Source organism: Oncorhynchus clarkii, unplaced genomic scaffold, assembly GCF_045791955.1.
Source record: "Oncorhynchus clarkii lewisi isolate Uvic-CL-2024 unplaced genomic scaffold, UVic_Ocla_1.0 unplaced_contig_12652_pilon_pilon, whole genome shotgun sequence".
NCBI classification, from domain to species: domain Eukaryota; kingdom Metazoa; phylum Chordata; class Actinopteri; order Salmoniformes; family Salmonidae; genus Oncorhynchus; species Oncorhynchus clarkii.
In genome coordinates this window covers 81925-105501 of record NW_027261040.1, presented here as the reverse complement: position 1 = coordinate 105501, position 23577 = coordinate 81925, and the positions used below count along the sequence as shown (strand labels likewise).

Sequence of the window (23577 nt, the reverse complement as noted above, 5' to 3'; positions counted from 1 at the left end):
ATCATAATATATAACCTGGGCCATGCATAACATCCTAATATATAACCTGGCCCATACATAGCATCCTAATATATAACCTGGGCCACACATAGCATCCTAATATATAACATGGGCCATGCATAACATCCTAATATATAACCTGAGCCATACATAGCATCCTAATATATAACCTGGGCCACACATAGCATCCTAATGTATAACCTGGCCCATACATAACATCCTAATATATAACCTGGGCCACACATAACATCATAATATATAACCTGGGCCATACATAGCATCCTAATGTATAACCTGGCCCATACATAACATCCTAATATATAACCTGGGCCATACATAACATCCTCATGTATAACCTGGGCCACACATAGCATCCTAATATATAACATGGGCCACACATAGCATCCTAATATATAACCTGGGCCATACATAGCATCCTACTATATAACCTGGGCCATACATAGCATCCTAATATATAACCTGGGCCATACATAACATCCTAATATATAACCTGGGCCATACATAGCATCCTAATATATAACCTGGGCCATACATAACATCCTAATATATAACCTGGGCCACACATAGCATCCTAATATATAACATGGGCCACACATAGCATCCTAATATATAACCTGGGCCATACATAGCATCCTACTATATAACCTGGGCCATACATAGCATCCTAATATATAACCTGGGCCATACATAACATCCTAATATATAACCTGGGCCATGCATAACATCCTACTATATAACCTGGGCCATACATAGCATCCTAATATATAACCTGGGCCATACATAACATCCTAATATATAACCTGGGCCATACATAACATCCTAATATATAACCTGGGCCATACATAACATCCTAATATATAACCTGGGCCATACATAACATCCTAATATATAACCTGGGCCATACATAACATCCTAATATATAACCTGGGCCATACATAACATCCTAATATATAACCTGGGCCACACATAACATCATAATATATAACCTGGGCCACACATAACATCCTAATATATAACCTGGGCCATACATAGCATCCTAATATATAACCTGGGCCATACATAACATCCTAATATATAACCTGGGCCATACATTTATTTTTATTTCACCTTTATTTAACCAGGTAGGTTAGTTGAGAACACCTTTATTTAACCAGGTAGGTTAGTTGAGAACAAGTTCTCATTTACAATTGCGACCTGGCCAAGATGAAGCAAAGCAGTTCGACACATACAACAACACAGAGTTACACATGGAGTAAAACAACCATACAGTCAATAATACAGTAGAAACAAGTCTATATATGATGTGAGCAAATGAGGTGAGATAAGGGAGGTAAAGGCAAAAAGTAAATACAATATAGCAAGTAAAACACTGGAATGGTAGATTTGCAGTGGAAGAATGTGCAAAGTAGAAAATAATGGGGTCGAAAGGAGCAAAGTAAATAAATAAAATCAAATAAATACAGTAGGGAAAGAGGTAGTTGTTTGGGCTAAATTATAGGTGGGCTATGTACAGGTGCAGTAATCTGTGAGCTGCTCTGACAGACAACATAACATCCTAATGTATCACCTGGGCCATACATAGCATCCTAATGTATAACCTGGGCCATACATAGCATCCTAATGTATAACCTGGCCCATACATAGCATCCTAATGTATAACCTGGCCCATACATAGCATCCTAATGTATAACCTGGCCCATACATAGCATCCTAATATATAACCTGGCCCATACATAGCATCCTAATGTATCACCTGGCCCATACATAACATCCTAATGTATCACCTGGGCCATACATAGCATCCTAATATATAACCTGGCCCATACATGACATCCTAATATATAACCTGGCCCATACATAACATCCTAATGTATAACCTGGCCCATACATAACATCCTAATGTATAACCTGGGCCATACATAACATCCTAATGTATAACCTGGGCCATACATAACATCCTAATGTATAACCTGGGCCATACATAACATCCTAATGTATAACCTGGCCCATACATAACATCCTAATGTATAACCTGGCCCATACATAACATCCTAATGTATAACCTGGCCCATACATAACATCCTAATGTATAACCTGGGCCATATATAACATCATAATGTATAACCTGGGCCATACATAACATCCTAATGTATAACCTGGCCCGTACATAACCTCCTAATGTATAACCTGGCCCGTACATAACCTCCTAATGTATAACCTGGCCCGTACATAACCTCCTAATGTATAACCTGGCCCATACATAGCATCCTAATGTATAACCTGGCCCATACATAACATCCTAATGTATAACCTGGCCCATACATAGCATCCTAATGTATAACCTGGCCCATACATAACATCCTAATGTATAACCTGGCCCATACATAACATCCTATTGTATAACCTGGCCCATACATAACATTTACATTTTAGTCATTTAACAGACGCTTTTATCCAGAGGGTTAAGTGCCTTGCTCAAGGGCATATTGACAGTTTCCCCCCCCACCTAGTCAGCTCGGGGGTTCGAACCAGAAACCTTTCGGTTACTGGCCCAACACTCTTAACCCTAGTAACGTCATAATATATGACCTGGGCCACACAACATACCATCCTCGTGTGTGGTCACTTCTGTCTCCAGACAGACCTCAAAGCCACTGGAGGACGATGATGGACAGTAATCATGGTCTGCCTGTTCTGCCCTATGGGGAGGTTTAATTACTGGGTATAATCCCTCATCTTTAATTTAGTGTGTTTTTATAATCCCTGATGTGTAATTTAGTTTCCTGGATTAGGCTCCCCAGTGTTGATCTAATGATATCACCTCTAACGAGTGCAGAGATCCACAGCTGAACAAATATTGTGGCTGTATCTCCACATTGCACACGCTCATGATGTAGGCTAGGCAAGTCTTAACTACTGCCCCTGATGAGGCGGGTTAGCCTAGCCTTAACTACTGCCCCTGATGAGGCGGGCTAGCCTAGCGTTAACTACTGCCCCTGATGAAGCGGGCTAGCCTAGCGTTAACTACTGCCTCTGATGAAGCGGGCTAGCCTAGCCATAACTACTGCCCCTGATGAGGCGGGCTAGCCTAGCCTTAACTACTGCCCCTGATGAGGCGGGCTAGCCTAGCCTTAACTACTGCCCCTGATGAAGTGGGCTAGCCTAGCCTTAACTACTGCCCCTGATGAAGTGGGCTAGCCTAGAGTTAACTACTGCTCCCAGTCATTTGCACTTGTGATAGCTGATTAAGTGTTAGCGCAGAGGGAAGGGCCTCAGCTCCAGCTGGAGTTCAGTGAGCGGTGGTTCCTTGATTGTAAGTTTTATATACCATTGGGCAGTGTTTCTCAATCCATTCCTGAACGGTCTCATGGTGTGTGCGTTTGTTCTAGCCCAGCACTAACACAACTGATTTCAACTAGTCACCTAATCACCTACACCTTGATTAGGCCTCATTAAATCAGCTGGGCTAAAACTAAAATGTGCAGGAATGGATATAGAAACAGGTACTATACCAGCCCACATGATCCTCTCTACTCTGTCCGTCTCGGGATAAACACAGCCTCCATATCCTGTGTAGACTGGACGGACGGAGCTGAAAGACACTTAAGGAGCCATCTGGTGCCAAGATGAAATGACATGTCTGTACTCTCGTTAATGACCCAGTGTCTGGTGTCTCACACAGAGTTAATGTCCCCCCCCCCCCCCCCCCCCACACACACACACACACAGAGACGGGCCGTTTTCTCTCAGATCAAATCTAAATCCGCGTAATTACTCTGGACAAAGGGATAGTGAAAGAGCGAGAGAGGGACAGCTTAAAGGAGCGGTAGAAAGAGAGCGAGACCTGTCATTCTATCAATCCAAACAAAAAGCTATCCGCACCTTGTGATGTCACGTTTCCACCGTAGGTCAAATTAAAGCTCAGAGCCTCCATTAAAACGACATCTTCTTCTTCTGTGCTTTTGTGAGTTTCTATTATTTGATTTCCTGTGCCATTTCTCCCGTCAGACTGGTTTGGCACTTGGCACCTTTCATGTCATTATGTTTAAGTCTGCAGTTATCTTCGTCTTGACCCCTTTCACCCTCCTCCTCCAGTCCACATACAGAAAATGTCAGCCTGTCAGTTATACTTTGAACAATCCCAGGATCCCAGATGGGTTTGAATAGGTCATTATACTCACTGCTTAATGTGAGGAGGATTGATACAATTGAAGCCCTGTTTTACTTGAGCAGCACTCAGAGGAAAGTTCTAGAAGGCCAGTTACACAAGCAGTGGTCCTGCAAGTCAAAGTGCAAGTCGGTGTATACAGTAGGCAATAGAGGCTATGACCATGTGGAACTGTTACAGCCATTCTATCATCTACTTTTGCAAGTTCAGACGAGTATAAAGTTTATACAAAGTTATTTTTGGCATTTATCACATCTCACACATCCACCTAATGCAAAACCACCATACAGTACATACTGAAACCTCTTCTCACCATACAGTACATACTGAAACCTCTTCTCACCATACAGTACATACTGAAACCTCTTCTCGCCATGCAGTACATACTGAAACCTCTTCTAACCATACAGTACATACTGAAACCTCTTCTCACCATGCAGTACATACTGAAACCTCTTCTCGCCATGCAGTACATACTGAAACCTCTTCTCGCCATGCAGTACATACTGAAACCTCTTCTAACCATACAGTACATACTGAAACCTCTTCTCACCATGCAGTACATACTGAAACCTCTTCTCGCCATGCAGTACATACTGAAACCTCTTCTCGCCATGCAGTACATACTGAAACCTCTTCTCGCCATGCAGTACATACTGAAACCTCTTCTCGCCATGCAGTACATACTGAAACCTCTTCTCGCCATGCAGTACATACTGAAACCTCTTCTCGCCATGCAGTACATACTGAAACCTCTTCTTGCCATGCAGTACATACTGAAGCTTCTGATTCTCAAAGACCAAAACGCCGCCCTCCCAAAGCATCACTTCTAGATCCCAATAGCACTGTTGTGACATGGCAACAGTTTAGTTATTCAAACAGATTCCTGAATCCATTTGTCCAACAAGACTAATGTTGTGCTTAGTTGGCGTGTCACCGGTTATCCACAGCGCTGCAGGCATATATATGGCTTACAGGCCCCAGGGTCAAGGTCTCCGGCTGCAGACTGAGTTTCTCAAGCACCATCAACACAGCTTTTAATAACGGCGCCTGAGACGAGGTGTCAGGACGCCTGTCTCCTTGGAGGATCCTTCAAGGTTAATGCATAAACAAGTTGCGGGCTGTGAGGCGTATTGGTTTACAAACAGATGTTTTTCCCGTATGTGTGGGGCCGGGGCATGGCTGGGGAAACTGACGGATGTGGGTCAGGAAGAGGGACACGGTCGATGTGTTAAGAGTGGCTAACAAGGGACCAACTAATCCCGGGTTTAGGTTGTTCAAACAAACCCAGGGATGTTAAGGGGCATATTTGTTGAAGATTTAAGTGACAAAGATGGAGGACCGTAAAAGAAAGGGGATGGGAAACGGGAGAATAGAGGGCCAGGGATTAAACGGGAGAATAGAGGGCCGGGGATTAAACGGGAGAATAGAGGGCCGGGGATTAAACGGGAGAATAGAGGGCCGGGGAGTAAACGGGAGAATAGAGGGCCGGGGAGTAAACGGGAGAATAGAGGGCCGGGGAGTAAACGGGAGAATAGAGGGCCGGGGAGTAAACGGGAGAATAGAGGGCCGGGAGTAAACGGGAGAATAGAGGGCCGGGGATTAAACGGGAGAATAGAGGGCCGGGGATTAAACGGGAGAATAGAGGGCCGGGGAGTAAACGGGAGAATAGAGGGCCGGGGAGTAAACGGGAGAATAGAGGGCCGGGGAGTAAACGGGAGAATAGAGGGCCGGGGAGTAAACGGGAGAATAGAGGGCCGGGGAGTAAACGGGAGAATAGAGGGCCGGGGAGTAAACGGGAGAATAGAGGGCCGGGGAGTAAACGGGAGAATAGAGGGCCGGGGAGTAAACGGGAGAATAGAGGGCCGGGGAGTAAACGGGAGAATAGAGGGCCGGGGAGTAAACGGGAGAATAGAGGGCCGGGGAGTAAACGGGAGAATAGAGGGCCGGGGAGTAAACGGGAGAATAGAGGGCCGGGGAGTAAACGGGAGAATAGAGGGCCGGGGAGTAAACGGGAGAATAGAGGGCCGGGGATTAAACGGGAGAATAGAGGGCCGGGGATTAAACGGGAGAATAGAGGGCCGGGGATTAAACGGGAGGAAAAGAAGGTCAGGGGGTAAACGGGAGGAAAAGAAGGTCAGGGGGTAAACGGGAGAATAGAGGGCCAGGGATTAAACGGGAGGAAAAGAAGGTCAGGGGGTAAACGGGAGGAAAAGAAGGTCAGGGGGTAAACGGGAGAATAGAGGGCCAGGGATTAAACGGGAGGAAAAGAAGGTCAGGGGGTAAACGGGAGGAAAAGAAGGTCAGGGGGTAAACGGGAGAATAGAGGGCCAGGGATTAAACGGGAGAATAGAGGGCCAGGGATTAAACGGGAGGAAAAGAAGGTCAGGGGGTAAACGGGAGGAAAAGAAGGTCAGGGGGTAAACGGGAGAATAGAGGGCCAGGGAGTAAACGGGAGAATAGAGGGCCAGGGAGTAAACGGGAGAATAGAGGGCCACGGAGTAAACGGGAGAATAGAGGGCCAGGGATTAAACGGGAGAATAGAGGGCCAGGGATTAAACGGGAGGAAAAGAAGGTCAGGGGGTAAACGGGAGGAATAGAGGGCCAGGGAGTAAACGGGAGAATAGAGGGCCAGGGAGTAAACGGGAGAATAGAGGGCCAGGGAGTAAACGGGAGAATAGAGGGCCAGGGAGTAAACGGGAGAATAGAGGGCCAGGGAGTAAACGGGAGAATAGAGGGCCAGGGAGTAAACGGGAGAATAGAGGGCCAGGGAGTAAACGGGAGAATAGAGGGCCAGGGAGTAAACGGGAGAATAGAGGGCCAGGGATTAAACGGGAGGAAAAGAAGGTCAGGGGGTAAACGGGAGGAAAAGAAGGTCAGGGATTAAACGGGAGGAATAGAGGGCCAGGGAGTAAACGGGAGAATAGAGGGCCAGGGAGTAAACGGGAGAATAGAGGGCCAGGGAGTAAACGGGAGGAATAGAGGGCCAGGGAGTAAACGGGAGAATAGAGGGCCAGGGAGTAAACGGGAGAATAGAGGGCCAGGGAGTAAACGGGAGAATAGAGGGCCAGGGAGTAAACGGGAGAATAGAGGGCCAGGGAGTAAACGGGAGAATAGAGGGCCAGGGAGTAAACGGGAGAAAGCGGGTCAGGGGGTAAACGGGAGAAAGCGGGTCAGGGAGTAAACGGTAAACAGTGTTAGTCATGTTTGCAGTATTGTAGATATTATCCTTTTCACTATGATGATCATGACGGGTATTTGATAGCTTCGCTGCCTTAACAGTCCCTTATGGGTTGTTGGATCCCATAATGTGAAAATGCTCTTCAAGAACTTGTCGTCCTGCTGCCTCAGAGTTTTTACGGGTCTAAGGTTTCTGCACCCAGAATGCTGATCTAGCCGATAGGGTTAGCCAGCATCAATTTACAGAGTTATTTTCTCTGGCTCCATAATACACTCTTTCACTTCACCCTTCTCCAAGCCTCTCCAAACCTGCTCGTACCCCGACCTACTGCGCTTTCCCTCCCTTCACACGCTCTCTCCATCTCTCAACGCAGGTTCCACCTCTCTGCAACCAGGGGCCACCTGGACTGTCTCAATCTCATCCTGGGCCACAGCGTTGACCTCACGGCCACTGATGCCACCGGTGAGAGAAAGACAGATGAAGTTCATGGTTATACATTTACATGTAGTTTAATGCCTGTCCATACCATAACCCCACTGCCACCATGGGGCACTCTGTTCACAATGTTGATATCAATGTTGATATAAAACCACTTGCCCGCACAATGCCATACACGTGGTCTGCGGCTGTGAGGCCGGTTGGACATACTGCATAATTCTCTAAAACGATGTTGGAAGCAGCTTATGGTAGAGAAATGAACATTAAATTATCTGGCAACCGTTCTGGTGGACATTTCTGCAGTCAGCATGCTAATTGTACACTCCCTCAAAACATGAGACACCTGTGGCATTGTGTGACAAAACTGCACATGGTTAGTGGCCCTTTATTGTCCCCAGCACAAGGTACACCTGTGTAATGATAATGCTGTTTAATCAGCTTCTTGATATGCCACATCTGCCAGGTGGATGGATTATCTGGGCAAAGGAGAAATGCTCACTAAGAGGGATGTAACCACATTTGTGCAAATCATTTGAGAGAAATAAGATTTTTGTGCGTATGGAACATTTCTGGGATGTTTTATTTCAGCTCAGGAAACATGGGACCAACACATGACATGTTGCGTTTATATTTTTGCTCAGTGTAGATTATGGAAGATATTGATTTTGTGTATCGCTGATCTCTGAGTTGTTTTCTTGCAGGTAAAAACGCCCTTCATCTAGCTTCCAGAAACGGCCAGTCGCTTTGTGTGCAGAAGCTATTGCAGGTACAGTCACTTAAAACAACGGCCTCCGTTCACATTAACTTACCTGTGTTATCTGTGCATCATGAAACAGATATCTGACCGAAATGTGCCGCAACATGTACTTTTGGGGCTTAGTTGCCAGGTGTCAGGGGTGGTTTCAGATTAAATCTAGTCCGGGACTAAAATACCAAAATTACCAAAAGTATGTGGACACCCTTTCAAATGAGTGGATTCAGCTATTTCGGCCACACCCGTTGCAGACAGGTGTATAAAATAGAGTGCGTAGTCATGCAATCTGGGGCGGCAGGGTAGCCGAGTGGTTAGAGCGTTGGACTAGTAACCGGAAGGTTGCAAGTTCAAACCCCCGAGCTGACAAGGTACAAATCTGTCGTTCTGCCCCTGAACAAGGCAGTTAACCCACTGTTCCTAGGCCGTCATTGAAAATAAGAATTTGTTCTTAACTGACTTGCCTAGTTAAATAAAGGTAAAATAAAAATAAAAAAATCTCCATAGACAAACATTGACAATAGAGTTTCCCGTATTTGAAGAGGTCTTTGAGCTATTTCAATTTCATCGTGGTATCGTCATAGGATGCCACCTTTCCACAAGTTAGTTCATCATATTTCTGCTCTGCTAGAGCTGCCTTGGTCAACTGTAAGTGCTGTCATTGTGAAGTGGAAAAATATAAGATCAACAACGGCTCAGCTGCGAAGTGGTAGGCAACACAAGTTCACAGAAGGACTGTCGAGTGCTGAAGGACACATCGCCTAAAAATCACCTGTCCTCGGATTGCAACATTCCCTACCAAGTTCCAAGCTGCCTCTGGAAGCACAATAACTGTTTTTCGGGAACTTCATGAAATGGGTTTCCATGGCCGAGCAGCCGCACAAGCCTAAGATCACCACGCGCAATGCCAAGCATCAGCTGGAGTGGTGTAAATCTCGCCTCCATTGGACTCTGGAGCAATGGAAACTCTCTGGAGTGATGAATCACGCTTCACCATCTGGCAGTCCGACGGACAAATCTGTGTTTGGTGGATGCCAGGAGAACGCTACCTGCCCGAATGCATAGTGACAACTGTAAAGTTTGGTGGAGGAGGAATAATGGTCTTGGACTGTTATTCATGGTTTGGGCTAGTCCCCTTAGTTCCAGTGAAGGGAAATCTTAACGCTACAGCATTCTAGATAATTCTGTGCTTCCAACATTTTGGGAAGTTTCAGCATGATAATGCCCCTGTGTACAAGTAAGGTCCATACAGAAATGTTTAGTGTGTGGAATAACCTTACTGGTCTGCACAGAGCCCTGACCTCAACCCCATCAAACACCTTTGGGATGAATTGGAATGCTGACTGCGAGCCAGGCCTAATCGCCCAAAATCTGTGCTCAACCTCACTAATGCTCTTGTGGCTGAATGGAACCGATGCCCACAGCAATGTTCCAACATCTAGTGGAAAGCCTTCCCAGAAGAGTGGAGGCTAATATAGCAGCAAAACACCATTTTAATGCCCATGATTTTGGAATGAGATGTTTGATGAGCAGGTGTCCACATACTTTTGGCCATGTGGTGAACTGTACATGTCTTGGAAACCAGTCCATAATGTTCAAGGTGCATTACCAATACTTCTCTCTCAGTTCTTTGAGGAATAACATTTTGTTGGTTTTACTCGCCAGACATCAGCTGCAGTGATATTGAAACATGTTTGAAATATATTTGATCTGTTTACAGTGACTAAATTGTGCAATTGTAGGCTGAATGGTTGTTGAAGAACGCTGTTTTTGTTTGGCATAGTCCCTGATAGGGCAACAGTAGCCCCTGATAGGGCAACAGTAGCCCCTGATATGGCAACAGTAGCCCCTGATATGGCAACAGTAGTCCCTGATATGGCAACAGTAGCCCCTGATAGGGCAACAGTAGCAGTCTGTTGAGTTGCTATTAATTTATGTGTTTACAATAAGGCCCTGTGTTCAAACAAGCCACCGGCCACATTAAGTGCCGCCCCCCCTGAAAGGAATGGCAGCTTACCAGCGGGGGTGTTGGTCGTGTTGACAAGGCTGCCCTCTCGCAAACCATGCCGTCATCGCGCTTGACATAGCAACCCAACTCCCGGGCCGAGGGGAAAATCCTACTTGCCCCCCGACCCCCACTAGAGGTGTAGAATTCCATGCCCCCCAACCCCTCCCGTAGCTGTTATCTGATCTGGCTACTCGTTTTGGGACCTTGTTGCTAGAGAGAGCAGGGTTTTTCTAGTGGGCCCTGAGAAGGCCCGAGCTAGGAGACCTTAAAGGCCTGCTGTTGGCATTCAGCCTTAAACAGCTCTCTTGGCTGTCAATGCTACAGCATTATTATCAGCCTCTGTCTGACTGACTGTCTCTGTCTGTGTGAGATGATATCACAGTGAACACTACGTCGATAGCCTTACGTGACCCTGCTGCAGAGACTCATCCAATTAGAGATGCAGATGCCAGGAAGATTCTGTCACTTTGATGCCATCCTCAAAGTCGGGACTCGGACTGGGATTGAAACAACTCGTTGTACAGCAAAGCTATACCAAAACATTTCTCCCCTGAATGTTGCCATCCTGTTGTATATTAATAGACCTAAGGGATTGCTCCCACAGAGTCTTCTTTTGAGAGATGCAAGCAGAAATGTAAGAAGAGTTTTGTCAGGGTGAGTGGCTCAGGTTTTTAAGAGGCGTATTAAATTTGAGGATGATTTGTGTGGTTTTGCAGCACAACTGTCCTGTGGGGAATGTGGACTTGCAGGGGAGGACCGCTCTACACGACGCTGGTGAGAAACCGTTTGGATCCTCCTCTCCTCTGTCATTACAGTAGATGCCTTTTACTTCTCTACTTTCTCTAATCTGGTGTAATGAGCTGCCCAAGAGATCCTAATGAACACCGGCAGACAGATGTACACACCAGAGTCGGTACATAGATGTGCTTTGTATTGACGATTGATGACCTAATCCAGTATTACACTGTATGACATTCACTTCACATACTATCATGACAGGTTCCTGATAGATTGATAGGAACATGATAGGTTCCTGATAGATTCCTGATAGATTGATAGGTTCCTGATAGATTCCTGATAGATAGATAGGTTCCTGATAGATTGATAGGTTCCTGATAGATTGATAGAATGATAGGAACATGGTAGAATGATAGGAACATGATGGAATGATAGGAACATGATGGAATAATGGAATCCTGATAGATTGATAGGAACATGATGGAATGATAGGAACATGATAGGATTCTGATAGATTGATAGGAACATGATGGAATGATAGGAACATGATAGGATCCTGATAGATTGATATGATCCTGATAGATTGATAGGAACATGATAGGATCCTGATGGATTGCTAGGAACATGATAGGTTGATAGGAACATGATAGGTTCCTGCTGGATTGCTAGGAACATGATAGGTTGATAGGAACACGATAGATTGATAGGAACATGATAGGTTCCTGATAGATTGATAGGAGCATGGTAGATTGATAGGAACATGATAGGTTCCTGATAGATTGATAGGAGCATGGTAGATTGATAGGAACATGATAGGTTCCTGATAGATTGATAGGAGCATGGTAGATTGATAGGAACATGATAGGTTCCTGATAGATTGATAGGTTCCTGATAGATTGATAGGAACATGATAGGTTCCTGATAGATTGATAGGTTCCTGATAGATTGATAGGAACATGATAGGTTCCTGATAGATTGATAGGTTCCTGATAGATTAACACGTCTGCTCTTCAGTAATATGATCAGATTTTCTTGAATGTTCTCCACTTCCGATGCTTGAAGAGATTATTTACTCTGATAGAAGTGGCCTGTCAATACTACAGGAGCTCAATATGAGCTGAGAAAAGTCCTTTAAGTCCTTTTACACAAACACCCCATTCTGTCTCTTTGTAGTGCTGTACAACAGCAACCTCCAGTACATTGGAATCACATATAGATTCACCTGTTGCACACATGTTTATCCTTACCGTACCTCTGCATGCGAGATGTAAACGTACCAGGGTGAATGCCTGCTGCACAGGATTCATTACTATACCAGTCCTGTACTGAGCTCTGTGTTCATTACTATACCAGTCCCGTACTGAGCTCTGTGTTCATTACTATACCAGTCCTGTACTGAGCTCTGTGTTCATTACTATACCAGTCCTGTACTGAGCTCTGTGTTCATTACTATACCAGTCCTGTACTGAGCTCTGTGTTCATTACTATACCAGTCCTGTACTGAGCTCTGTGTTCATTACTATACCAGTCCCGTACTGAGCTCTGTGTTCATTACTATACCAGTCCTGTACTGAGCTCTGTGTTCATTACTATACCAGTCCTGTACTGAGCTCTGTGTTCATTACTATACCAGTCCCGTACTGAGCTCTGTGTTCATTACTATACCAGTCCTGTACTGAGCTCTGTGTTCATTACTATACCAGTCCTGTACTGAGCTCTGTGTTCATTACTATACCAGTCCCATACTGAGCTCTGTGTTCATTACTATACCAGTCCCGTACTGAGCTCTGTGTTCATTACTATGCCAGTCCTGTACTGAGCTCTGTGTTCATTACTATACCAGTCCTGTACTGAGCTCTGTGTTCATTACTATACCAGTCCTGTACTGAGCTCTGTGTTCATTACTATACCAGTCCCGTACTGAGCTCTGTGTTCATTACTATACCAGTCCCGTACTGAGCTCTGTGTTCATTACTATACCAGTCCCATACTGAGCTCTGTGTTCATTACTATACCAGTCCCGTACTGAGCTCTGTGCTCATTACTATACCAGTCCCGTACTGAGCTCTGTGTTCATTACAATACCAGTCCCCTACTGAGCTCTGTGTTCATTACTATACCAGTCCCGTACTGAGCTCTGTGCTCATTACTATACCTGTGCTCAGTCCCGTACTGAGCTCTGTGCTCATTACTATACCAGTCCCCTACTGAGCTCTGTGTTCATTACAATACCAGTCCCGTACTGAGCTCTGTGTTCATTACTATACCAGTCCCCTACTGAGCTCTGTGCTCATTACTATACCAGTCCCGTACTGAGCTCTGTGCTCATTACTATACCAGTCCCATACTGAGCTCTGTGCTCATTACTATACCAGTCCCGTACTGAGCTCTGTGTTCATTACTATACCAGTCCCGTACCGAGCTCTGTGTTCATTACTATACCAGTCCCCTACTGAGCTCTGTGTTCATTACTATACCAGTCCCGTACTGTCCCGTACTGAGCTCTGTGTTCATTACTATACCAGTCCCGTACTGAGCTCTGTGTTCATTACTATAGCAGTCCCGTACTGAGCTCTGTGTTCATTACTATACCAGTCCCGTACTGAGCTCTGTGTTCATTACTATACCAGTCCCGTACTGAGCTCTGTGTTCATTACTATACCAGTCCTGTACTGAGCTCTGTGTTCATTACTATACCAGTCCCGTACTGAGCTCTCTGTTCATTACTATACCAGTCCCGTACTAAGCTCTGTGTTCATTACTATACCAGTCCCCTACTGAGCTCTGTGTTCATTACTATACCAGTCCCCTATTGAGCTCTGTGTTCATTACTATACCAGTCCCGTACTGTCCCATACTGAGCTCTGTGTTCATTACTATACCAGTCCTGTATTGAGCTCTGTGTTCATTACTATACCAGTCCTGTAATGAGCTCTGTGTTCATTACTATACCAGTCCCGTACTGAGCTCTGTGTTCATTACTATACCAGTCTCGTACTGAGCTCTGTGTTCATTACTATACCAGTCCCCTACTGAGCTCTGTGTTCATTACTATACCAGTCCCATACTGAGCTCTGTGTTCATTACTATGCCAGTCCTGTACTGAGCTCTGTGTTCATTACTATACCAGTCCTGTACTGAGCTCTGTGTTCATTACTATACCAGTCCTGTACTGAGCTCTGTGTTCATTACTATACCAGTCCCGTACTGAGCTCTGTGTTCATTACTATACCAGTCCTGTACTGAGCTCTGTGCTCATTACTATGCCAGTACCGTACTGAGCTCTGTGTTCATTACTATGCCAGTCCCGTACTGAGCTCTGTGTTCCTCACTATACCAGTCCCGTACTGAGCTCTGTGCTCATTACTATACCAGTCCCATACTGAGCTCTGTGCTCATTACTATACCAGTCCCGTACTGAGCTCTGTGTTCATTACTATACCAGTCCCGTACATTACTATACCAGTCCCGTACCGAGCTCTGTGTTCATTACTATACCAGTCCCCTACTGAGCTCTGTGTTCATTACTATACCAGTCCCGTACTGTCCCGTACTGAGCTCTGTGTTCATTACTATACCAGTCCCGTACTGAGCTCTGTGTTCATTACTATAGCAGTCCCGTACTGAGCTCTGTGTTCATTACTATACCAGTCCCGTACTGAGCTCTGTGTTCATTACTATACCAGTCCCGTACTGAGCTCTGTGTTCATTACTATACCAGTCCTGTACTGAGCTCTGTGTTCATTACTATACCAGTCCCGTACTGAGCTCTCTGTTCATTACTATACCAGTCCCGTACTAAGCTCTGTGTTCATTACTATACCAGTCCCCTACTGAGCTCTGTGTTCATTACTATACCAGTCCCCTATTGAGCTCTGTGTTCATTACTATACCAGTCCCGTCCCATACTGAGCTCTGTGTTCATTACTATACCAGTCCTGTATTGAGCTCTGTGTTCATTACTATACCAGTCCTGTAATGAGCTCTGTGTTCATTACTATACCAGTCCCGTACTGAGCTCTGTGTTCATTACTATACCAGTCTCGTACTGAGCTCTGTGTTCATTACTATACCAGTCCCCTACTGAGCTCTGTGTTCATTACTATACCAGTCCCATACTGAGCTCTGTGTTCATTACTATGCCAGTCCTGTACTGAGCTCTGTGTTCATTACTATACCAGTCCTGTACTGAGCTCTGTGTTCATTACTATACCAGTCCTGTACTGAGCTCTGTGTTCATTACTATACCAGTCCCGTACTGAGCTCTGTGTTCATTACTATACCAGTCCTGTACTGAGCTCTGTGCTCATTACTATGCCAGTACCGTACTGAGCTCTGTGTTCATTACTATGCCAGTCCCGTACTGAGCTCTGTGTTCCTCACTATACCAGTCCCTTACTGAGCTCTGTGTTCATTACTATACCAGTCCCGTACTGTCCCGTACTGAGCTCTGTGTTCATTACTATACCAGTCCCGTACTGAGCTCTGTGTTCATTACTATACCAGTCCCCTATTGAGCTCTGTGTTCATTACTATACCAGTCCCGTACTGAGCTCTGTGTTCATCATTTTGATGGCAAGAACCTGGAATGATGAAGGCACTGCTGTCCGTTTGCTTGATGATGTGAAATAATGGTTTATTTTTGTGTCCAAGTGATGGCAGGCTGCTCCTCTAGCGTCAAACTACTGTGTGACAGCGGGGCCTCTGTAAACGCAGGTGATTTTGTGAGTATTGTTGTCCAATTCATTCACACCTATGCTGCTCTACGTTTATCCTTAACGGACTACTGTAGTAATGAGATAATCATCACAGCCGTGAATCACTAGCTCTGTGTGTGTGTGTGTGTGTGTGTGTACTGCACTGCAGGATGGGCGGACTCCTCTGGTGCTGGCTACCCAGATGTGCCATCCACACATCTGCCGGCTGCTGTTGGAGCGAGGGGCCGACATCGCCATCCGTGACAAACAGAACAAGTAAGCTGGTCCACCCAGGGTCCACAAAGCATCACAGCTAGCTACTAAATTAAATGTATTCAAAGCTTCACTTGTTGTTATTCACTTACAGTGTGTATTGATGGGGTTCACTTAGTGTGTATTGATGAGGTTCAGTTAGTGTGTATTGATGGGGTTCAGTTAGTGTGTATTGATGGGGTTCAGTTAGTGTGTATTGATGGGGTTCAGTTACAGTGTGTATTGATGGGGTTCACTTAGTGTGTATTGATGAGGTTCAGTTAGTGTGTATTGATGGGGTTCAGTTAGTGTGTATTGATGGGGTTCACTTAGTGTGTATTGATGGGGTTCAGTTAGTGTGTATTGATGAGGTTCACTTAGTGTGTATTGATGGGGTTCAGTTAGTGTGTATTGATGGGGTTCACTTAGTGTGTATTGATGAGGTTCAGTTACAGTGTGTATTGATGGGGTTCACTTAGTGTGTATTGATGAGGTTCACTTAGTGTGTATTGATGGGGTTCAGTTAGTGTGTATTGATGGGGTTCACTTAGTGTGTATTGATGAGGTTCAGTTATAGTGTGTATTGATGGGGTTCAGTTATAGTGTGTATTGATGGGGTTCAGTTACAGTGTGTGTTGATGGGGTTCAGTTAGTGTGTATTGATGAGGTTCAGTTACAGTGTTTATTGATGGGGCTCAGTTACAGTGTGTATTGATGGGGTTCACTTAGTGTGTATTGATGAGGTTCAGTTACAGTGTTTATTGATGGGGCTCAGTTACAGTGTGTATTGATGGGGTTCACTTAGTGTGTGTTGATGGGGTTCAGTTACAGTGTGTATTGATGGGGTTCAGTTAGTGTGTATTGATGGGGTTCAGTTACAGTGTGTATTGATGGGGTTCAGTTAGTGTGTATTGATGGGGTTCAGTTAGTGTGTATTGATGGGGTTCACTTACAGTGTGTATTGATGAGGTTCACTTAGTGTGTATTGATGAGGTTCAGTTACAGTGTGTATTGATGGGGTTCAGTTAGTGTGTATTGATGGGGTTCAGTTAGTGTGTATTGATGGGGTTCACTTACAGCGTGTATTGATGGGGTTCACTTAGTGTGTATTGATGAGGTTCAGTTACAGTGTGTATTGATGAGGTTCAGTTAGTGTGTATTGATGAGGTTCAGTTAGTGTGTATTGATGAGGTTCAGTTACAGTGTGTATTGATGGGGTTCAGTTAGTGTGTATTGATGAGGTTCAGTTACAGTGTGTATTGATGGGGTTCAGTTAGTGTGTATTGATGGGGTTCAGTTAGTGTGTATTGATGGGGTTCACTTACAGCGTGTATTGATGGGGTTCACTTAGTGTGTATTGATGAGGTTCAGTTACAGTGTGTATTGATGGGGTTCAGTTAGTGTGTATTGATGGGGTTCAGTTACAGTGTGTATTGATGGGGTTCAGTTAGTGTGTATTGATGGGGTTCAGTTAGTGTGTATTGATTAGGTTCAGTTACAGTGTGTGTTGATGGGGTTCAGTTACAGTGTGTGTTGATTGGGTTCAGTTACAGTGTGTATTGATGGGGTTCAGTTAGTGTGTATTGATGGGGTTCAGTTAGTGTGTATTGATGGGGTTCAGTTACAGTGTGTATTGATGAGGTTCAGTTACAGTGTGTATTGATGGGGTTCAGTTAGTGTGTATTGATGGGGTTCAGTTAGTGTGTATTGATGGGGTTCAGTTAGTGTGTATTGATGAGGTTCAGTTAGTGTGTATTGATGAGGTTCAGTTAGTGTGTATTGATGAGGTCCAGTTAGTGTGTATTGATGAGGTTCAGTTACAGTGTGTATTGATGGGGTTCAGTTACAGTGTGTATTGATGGGGTTCAGTTACTGTGTGTATTGATGGGGTTCACTTACTGTGTGTATTGATGGGGTTCAGTTACAGTGTTTATTGATGAGGTTCAGTTACAGTGTGTATTGATGAGGTTCAGTTACAGTGTGTATTGATGGGGTTCAGTTACTGTGTGTATTGATGGGGTTCAGTTACAGTGTGTATTGATGGGGTTCAGTTACAGTGTGTATTGATGGGGTTCAGTTACAGTGTGTATTGATGGGGTTCAGTTAGTGTGTATTGATGGGGTTCAGTTACAGTGTGTGTTGATGGGGTTCAGTTACAGTGTGTATTGATGGGGTTCAGTTACAGTGTGTATTGATGGGGTTCAGTTACAGTGTGTATTGATGGGGTTCAGTTAGTGTGTATTAATGGGGTTCAGTTAGTGTGTATTGATGGGGTTCAGTTACAGTGTGTATTGATGAGGTTCAGTTACAGTGTGTATTGATGGGGTTCAGTTACAGTGTGTATTGATGGGGTTCAGTTACAGTGTGTATTGATGGGGTTCAGTTAGTGTGTATTGATGGGGTTCAGTTAGTGTGTATTGATGGGGTTCAGTTACAGTGTGTGTTGATGGGGTTCAGTTACAGTGTGTGTTGATGGGGTTCAGTTACAGTGTGTATTGATGGGGTTCAGTTACAGTGTGTATTGATGGGGTTCAGTTAGTGTGTATTGATGGGGTTCAGTTAGTGTGTATTGATGGGGTTCAGTTACAGTGTGTATTGATGAGGTTCAGTTACAGTGTGTATTGATGGGGTTCAGTTAGTGTGTATTGATGGGGTTCAGTTAGTGTGTATTGATGAGGTTCAGTTAGTGTGTATTGATGAGGTTCAGTTAGTGTGTATTGATGAGGTTCAGTTAGTGTGTATTGATGAGGTTCAGTTACAGTGTGTATTGATGGGGTTCAATTACAGTGTGTATTGATGGGGTTCAGTTACTGTGTGTATTGATGGGGTTCACTTACTGTGTGTATTGATGGGGTTCAGTTACAGTGTTTATTGATGGGGTTCAGTTACAGTGTGTATTGATGAGGTTAAGTTAGTGTGTATTGATGAGGTTCAGTTAGTGTGTATTGATGGGGTTCAGTTACAGTGTGTATTGATGGGGTTCAGTTAGTGTGTATTGATGGGGTACAGTTAGTGTGTATTGATGGGGTTCAGTTAGTGTGTATTGATGGGGTTCAGTTAGTGTGTATTGATGGGGTTCACTTACTGTGTGTATTGATGGGGTTCAGTTACAGTGTGTATTGATGGGGTTCAGTTACAGTGTGTATTGATGGGGTTCAGTTACAGTGTGTATTGATGGGGTTCAGTTACAGTGTGTATTGATGGGGTTCAGTTAGTGTGTATTGATGGGGTTCAGTTAGTGTGTATTGATGGGGTTCAGTTAGTGTGTATTGATGGGGTTCAGTTAGTGTGTATTGATGGGGTTCAGTTACAGTGTGTATTGATGGGGTTCAGTTACAGTGTGTATTGATGGGGTTCAGTTAGTGTGTATTGATGGGGTTCAGTTAGTGTGTATTGATGGGGTTCAGTTAGTGTGTATTGATGGGGTTCAGTTAGTGTGTATTGATGGGGTTCAGTTACAGTGTGTATTGATGGGGTTCAGTTAGTGTGTATTGATGGGGTTCAGTTACAGTGTGTATTGATGGGGTTCAGTTAGTGTGTATTGATGGGGTTCAGTTACAGTGTGTATTGATGGGGTTCAGTCTCAGTGTGTATTGATGGGGCTCAGTTAGTGTGTATTGATGGGGTTCAGTTAGTGTGTATTGATGGGGTTCAGTTAGTGTGTATTGATGGGGTTCAGTTAGTGTGTATTGATGGGGTTCAGTTAGTGTGTATTGATGGGGTTCAGTTACAGTGTGTATTGATGGGGTTCAGTTACAGTGTGTATTGATGGGGTTCAGTTAGTGTGTATTGATGGGGTTCAGTTACAGTGTGTATTGATGGGGTTCAGTTACAGTGTGTATTGATGGGGTTCAGTTAGTGTGTATTGATGGGGTTCAGTTAGTGTGTATTGATGGGGTTCAGTTAGTGTGTATTGATGGGGTTCAGTTAGTGTGTATTGATGGGGTTCAGTTAGTGTGTATTGATGGGGTTCAGTTACAGTGTGTATTGATGTTACAGTGTGTATTGATGTGTCAGTGATGCATCTGTCTGGCCTCTATAGACTTTGTGCTTTGTAGCCTACTCTTCAATACATTTCATTATGGAGGCAATTGAATTATTCATATATCTCTGTGTGTGTGTGTCCAGGACCGCTCTGACCCTGGGCTGTGAGTATGGCTGTAAGGACGCGGTGGAGGTCCTTCTGAAGAGCGGCGCCGACGTGACGGCCGTGGACAGCTTTGGCCACGACTGTTTCCACTACGCCCGCCTCAGCAAGAACCAGGAGCTGGTCAGCCTTTTCAAGACCTACCTCGACAACGTCACCAAAGGTCAGAGCACGGCTGTGTCCCGATTTGACCTATGACCTATGCCCTAGGTACTCCTGTAGAGGTGTTTTTCACCCTGTGTGAGGGCTGCCCTAGGTACTCCTGTAGATGTGTTTTTCACCCTGTGTGAGGGCTGCCCTAGGTACTCCTGTAGAGGTGTTTTTCACCCTGTGTGAGGGCTGCCCTAGGTACTCCTGTAGATGTGTTTTTCACCCTGTGTGAGGGCTGCCCTAGGTACTCCTGTAGAGGTGTTTTTCACCCTGTGTGAGGGCTGCCCTAGGTACTCCTGTAGATGTGTTTTTCACCCTGTGTGAGGGCTGCCCTAGGTACTCCTGTAGATGTGTTTTTCACCCTGTGTGAGGGCTGCCCTAGGTACTCCTGTAGAGGTGTTTTTCACCCTGTGTGAGGGCTGCCCTAGGTACTCCTGTAGAGGTGTTTTTCACCCTGTGTGAGGGCTGCCCTAGGTACTCCTGTAGATGTGTTTTTCACCCTGTGTGAGGGCTGCCCTAGGTACTCCTGTAGAGGTGTTTTTCACCCTGTGTGAGGGCTGCCCTAGGTACTCCTGTAGAGGTGTTTTTCACCCTGTGTGAGGGCTGCCCTAGGTACTCCTGTAGAGGTGTTTTTCACCCTGTGTGAGGGCTGCCCTAGGTACTCCTGTAGAGGTGTTTTTCACCCTGTGTGAGGGCTGCCCTAGGTACTCCTGTAGAGGTGTTTTTCACCCTGTGTGAGGGCTGCCCTAGGTACTCCTGTAGAGGTGTTTTTCACCCTGTGTGAGGGCTGCCCTAGGTACTCCTGTCGATGTGTTTTTCACCCTGTGTGAGGGCTGCCCTAGGTACTCCTGTAGAGGTGTTTTTCACCCTGTGTGAGGGCTGCCCTAGGTACTCCTGTAGAGGTGTTTTTCACCCTGTGTGAGGGCTGCCCTAGGTACTCCTGTAGAGGTGTTTTTCACCCTGTGTGAGGGCTGCCCTAGGTACTCCTGTAGAGGTGTTTTTCACCCTTTGTGAGGGCTGCCCTAGGTACTCCTGTAGAGGTGTTTTTCACCCTTTGTGAGGGCTGCCCTAGGTACTCCTGTAGAGGTGTTTTTCACCCTGTGTGAGGGCTGCCCTAGGTACTCCTGTAGAGGTGTTTTTCACCCTGTGTGAGGGCTGCCCTAGGTACTCCTGTAGAGGTGTTTTTCACCCTGTGTGAGGGCTGCCCTAGGTACTCCTGTAGAGGTGTTTTTCACCCTTTGTGAGGGCTGCCCTAGGTACTCCTGTAGAGGTGTTTTTCACCCTTTGTGAGGGCTGCCCTAGGTACTCCTGTAGAGGTGTTTTTCACCCTTTGTGAGGGCTGCCCTAGGTACTCCTGTAGAGGTGTTTTTCACCCTGTGTGAGGGCTGCCCTAGGTACTCCTGTAGAGGTGTTTTTCACCCTGTGTGAGGGCTGCCCTAGGTACTCCTGTAGAGGTGTTTTTCACCCTGTGTGAGGGCTGCCCTAGGTACTCCTGTAGAGGTGTTTTTCACCCTGTGTGAGGGCTGCCCTGTGGACAAAAGGCCACATTTCATTTTCCTGTTTGAACCTTCAGTGATGTTCAAAACTGTGAAACCTGTTTCATCGACTTCAAATACTGTAATCATCGTCCATGTCTGGCAGGGAGAGGGAGGTTTTGATGTTTTTCTGTGTCTTTCAAATGAGAACTCGATGTTTTCTTAGCCTCAGTAGGGGGGAGACCGGAGCAGCTAGCCCAGAATGAAGAGGTTCTGAGATGTTTCTATCTGCAGTGTAAGCTGTAACTCAGCCTGGTGCCTCCGAAATACAGAAACCACAGGAGACTGCAGAAAACACCCATTCTACCAGAATATCATAATGAGAGCAAGGAAAAAGTAAAAATAAGATGTCTATTGAAAACACTGGGTTAAAAAGTCACGCTGCAGAGAAAGTAAAGTTATTAACAGAATGAAATGGACTGGGGGAAATTTGCAGCAAAGGTGAAAAAAAGGATTGTGCTTTTAAGGGAAGGTAACCTGAGTTCAAGTGTGTCAGCTTTCTTCTTTCAGAGGGAATTTAAGGTTGTTCGTTCGGCGTGGCATGTGGCTTTGCAGAGTGTTTTAATGTGGGTTTTTATCAAGGCTATGTGAAATAGAGTACATAAAATGTCCCCAACAGATCCCCTTCATGTGAACTTTGTGTATGCATTTATCAAAGGTCCACTCAACTAGAACCCTAGGTAAAGGGCCCACTCAACTAGAACCCTAGGTAAAGGGCCCACTCAACTAGAACCCTGGGTAAAGGGGCCCCACTCAACTAGAACCCTAGGTAAAGGGGCCCCACTCAACTAGAACCCTAGGTAAAGGGGCCCCACTCAACTAGAACCCTAGGTAAAGGGGCCCCACTCAACTAGAACCCTAGGTAAATGGGTCCCACTCAACTAGAACCCTAGGTAAAGGGGCCCCACTCAACTAGAACCCTAGGTAAAGGGGCACCACTCAACTAGAACCCTAGGTAAAGGGGCCCCACTCAACTAGAACCCTAGGTAAAGGGGCCCCACTCAACTAGAACCCTAGGTAAAGGGGCCCCACTCAACTAGAACCCTAGGTAAAGGGGCCCCACTCAACTAGAACCCTAGGTAAAGGGGCCCACTCAACTAGAACCCTAGGTAAAGGGGCCCCACTCAACTAGAACCCTAGGTAAAGGGGCCCCACTCAACTAGAACCCTAGGTAAAGGGGCCCCACTCAACTAGAACCCTAGGTAAAGGGGCCCCACTCAACTAGAACCCTAGGTAAAGGGGCCCCACTCAACTAGAACCCTAGGTAAAGGGGCCCCACTCAACTAGAACCCTAGGTAAAGGGGCCCACTCAACTAGAACCCTAGGTAAAGGGGCCCCACTCAACTAGAACCCTAGGTAAAGGGGCCCCACTCAACTAGAACCCTAGGTAAAGGGGCCCCACTCAACTAGAACCCTAGGTAAAGGGGCCCCACTCAACTAGAACCCTAGGTAAAGGGGCCCCACTCAACTAGAACCCTAGGTAAAGGGGCC

General features: G+C 45.5%; 1 protein-coding gene across 2 annotated transcripts in view; it reads left to right on the top strand.

Moving 5' to 3' along the window:
* Positions 1 to 23577, top strand: part of LOC139403916 (uveal autoantigen with coiled-coil domains and ankyrin repeats protein-like) — an 80936-nt gene that overhangs the window by 41375 nt on the left and 15984 nt on the right. For both annotated transcript variants that reach the window (XM_071147117.1, XM_071147118.1), the window contains exons 3-8: positions 7744 to 7832; positions 8510 to 8574; positions 11284 to 11341; positions 15959 to 16029; positions 16172 to 16278; positions 20383 to 20564. In XM_071147117.1, the coding sequence (XP_071003218.1) occupies positions 7744 to 7832; positions 8510 to 8574; positions 11284 to 11341; positions 15959 to 16029; positions 16172 to 16278; positions 20383 to 20564 (572 nt within the window). The remainder of the gene's footprint in view (positions 1 to 7743; positions 7833 to 8509; positions 8575 to 11283; positions 11342 to 15958; positions 16030 to 16171; positions 16279 to 20382; positions 20565 to 23577) is intronic.